Source organism: Morone saxatilis, unplaced genomic scaffold, assembly GCF_004916995.1.
Source record: "Morone saxatilis isolate NCDOM2014 unplaced genomic scaffold, NCSU_SB_2.0 Contig20, whole genome shotgun sequence".
NCBI lineage: Eukaryota > Metazoa > Chordata > Actinopteri > Moronidae > Morone > Morone saxatilis.
Window position 1 is genome coordinate 6,048,356 of NW_023339763.1, and position 3,183 is coordinate 6,051,538.

The 3,183-nt window shown below is 41.9% G+C and overlaps 1 protein-coding gene across 1 annotated transcript in view; it reads right to left on the reverse strand.

Moving 5' to 3' along the window:
- The window catches only part of wwc1 (WW and C2 domain containing 1), a 47,167-nt gene extending 44,578 nt beyond the window's left edge, over positions 1-2,589 (reverse strand). The window contains exon 1 of the mRNA XM_035666266.1: positions 1,504-2,589. Coding sequence (XP_035522159.1) covers positions 1,504-1,622 — 119 coding nt within the window. The 5' untranslated portion in view covers positions 1,623-2,589. The remainder of the gene's footprint in view (positions 1-1,503) is intronic.
- Positions 2,590-3,183: the final 594 nt, after the last annotated feature.

Here is a 3,183-nt window from a genome sequence, read left to right on the forward strand (position 1 = left end):
AAACAATGGCATTTGGCAAAGCTCTAACAGTTAGGAAGCAAAATCTCACATTTGAGAAGATGAGAAACATCAAATATTTTTGCTTGAAAATGGACTCAAACAATCAATTGAGTATTTAAAAAGAAGCGCTAGTGTTTAATTGTTGTCTCCCCCATCACTTGTTCTCATAAACACCTGTCTGTACACAAGAGTCTGTAGATAAACCTGTGACGTAGACAAAGACCTTCAGTTAAGATAAGGCTTCACTGATATTTACATATTACAGAGACAGTGTAAGACGTTGTAATGTCACAAAAATATTTGCATATAGTCTAAGCCTAAACCCGAGGGTAAATATTTGTGCCACGTTGTTTACAGCTTCACATTATGTCCCATTTGTACATCTTGTGTAAACAGCTTGACAAAGGGATGTGACGGGTCATCGGGTTTAGTGACAGTCGTACTGGTTTCTGTGGTGTAAGAGGCGTATCACTCAACATCTGTCTTCACTGCTGTGTCACCTGGTGTTTGTAGTTTTATCCTTACCTGAACCAATCCAAGGATTTCGGCCTGTTTTCTGCAACTATTGAGATAATCTCTGAATTGTTGCAGTCACTCCTGGGCCATCACGTACACTACCGCTCTCTCGGAGCCCGTTTACTGATTATAATTTGCAGGAAAAAGTAGTTTCATCAGTGTAGAAGGTGCTGAAAACATCGGTCTGCTGGCACTTTCTGAACTATTTCCAGCTTTTAAGCAGAGCAAGGATGGAGAACTGCCTTTTAAAAATGATTCTGCTTTGTTCAAAAGCCTCCTTTGAGTCTTTTGAACATCAAGCAACGTTTGATTCGTGTCGTCTCTGCTGATTGGGATCTATGGTCCTGCTGCCAGTTGCAGTGAGGGACTGACAACAGGTGCGACAGTCTGCCCATCCTGTTTTTGGGGTACAATATGGAGTCACTGAAGTTGGGAACGCGTGTGCCCTTTCCTGAGCTTTGGGGCTACCGATTATGTTCTCAATTAATGGATTCGTTTTTTTAAGTCCATAAAATGGCGATGACCGAGGTGACATCCTCAAGTGTCTTGTTTAACCCAAAACTCAGAGATATTCAGTTTACTGGCAGAGAGGACTAAAGACCCCAGAAAATATTCACATTTGAGGAGCTGAAATCAGACAATTTGGACTTCTTTTCTTAAAAAATGGACTAAAATGAATGATGGATGTGCAAAGATACTAATACTGAGTCGAGTAAGTCCAACTGACGATTGCGGCTGTAGTTGACTTATAAAATAAAAGGCAATAAATATGTGTGTCACGATGATGAACGGGGGAGTAAAATGTGTTAATTTTGAAGCGTAAACTCACATGAATATACTCTGTATAAGTGCATAGTCATGCAAATCAATCTCCTACAGCCCTTGTAGTGTTATGCATGAGTCAAACTTCTATTATTTTAACAGGACAGGTGATTTTTTTTGGATCATCTGCAGGAGGGTAAAGGACACACACACACACACTCCTACCTGTCTCTGGGATCGATCCAGCTGGTGCACTGGTTAATGTGGTCAATGTAATACACTTTGCCATCAAAGTCTCTGGCTTCCTCCCAACCCTCAGGTAGTGGCAACTCCTTCCTTGGCATGTCAGGCGAGTCTCCATGTAATTAACTCCTCTCTACTCAAAATCATAACGAGGGGAAACCATCGCTTTTCTCTGTCATCATCATCATCATCATCATCATCATCATGCAGTTATTCCCAATACTCCAGGCCTGGCGTGGTTGCGATTAGGCCATAATAATAATCCATAATAATCCAGAGATTAACAATGAATCAACCCCTCAAACAAGGGGAGGGGGTGGGGGCTTTTTTTTTTTTGTTTGTTTTTTAATAGAGACTATCTCAGAGGATCAAATAGTCCCAGTTAGCTGCACTTGTGCACCAGTTCATCTCTCTGCGAGTGTCAAGACATCCGTGATATAAACAGTCATAAAACAAACCCGTGCTGCTATTTGATGCGTTTCTCCACGCGTGAGAGCATGTTTTTTTACTACTTCCCCCCCCACCCCCAAAAAAAATAACTTTCAGGCGGCCTGGTGACAACTTCTGAAGTACAATTATCCACGGTCCACAAAACCCGGACGGTGCTGGTCCGCTGCTGCTTGTGTCAGAAAGGCAACGTCGAAGTCCGTCAAAACGCCAGATAAAGCTAAAAAAGGAGGGTAGTGGTGTGTCCGGAGCAGCGGTGTTTCACATTCACAACCGTCCGAGTGCCTTTAAAAAAAATTCCTCCAAAGAAATCCCCAAAACGGGGCTCGTTTCTTCTTCTTCTTGCCTACAGGCCACCATGTTTAGCAGCGGTATCCGATGCTAACCGCCTGCCGCGGGGGTAACGAGCAGTCTGAGCACCGCTGAGAGAAAGGAAAGTAAAACCGGCTGAATCCGCGGCCGCTAAATGTTGGGCAAACCCGCGAGAAACTTGTGTGTTATTTTGTTGAATTTATCCTTTTTTTTTAAAACCGGACGGGAGTAGGGGGGGGGAGCTGCTGCTGCAGCGGCGGTAAAGTCTTTCCTCAGTCCCGATGACTTCGGCCGGTCGACCGCTGTCAAGTTACCCGTACACACTCACCACGGCTTCCGGCTATACTTTCACAATAAAGCCACTGTTGACAAATTCAGCCAGCAAAATAAGACTTCCGGTCACATTTTTTTTTTTTTTACTATAATAAGGTTTTAAACACACAACGTGATTCAAATGGTTTTTTTTTTTTCTTAGATTATGGCCTATATCTATCAGTGTGTGTGTTGTGTTGATGAACTGAAGGCCAAAATGTGCATTATTTCTCATTTATCACTGCATCATGCATTCTTGAATTTCCCCTCGGATTAAATAAAGTATCTATTTATCATTCTATCAGTATCCTATCGTCTATGCTAGTCGCTATCGTATCTATGATTTTGTAAGTTCACATCAGTATTCTACTGTTCTCACTAAGTTGCATGCATAATTACGTTCCTATTCCTTTCCGCTTGTCTTTTTTTTTAATTCAAATTTCCAATAAACTGGCAGCAGCTTTGCTCATGATGACAAACTGCATCCTCCTCCTATTGTATGTACAGTGACATGTATATCATATATAATATCATAAGGCTTTAAACACACAACCTGACTCAAATGGGTTATTTTGCTTAGTTCATGGCTGA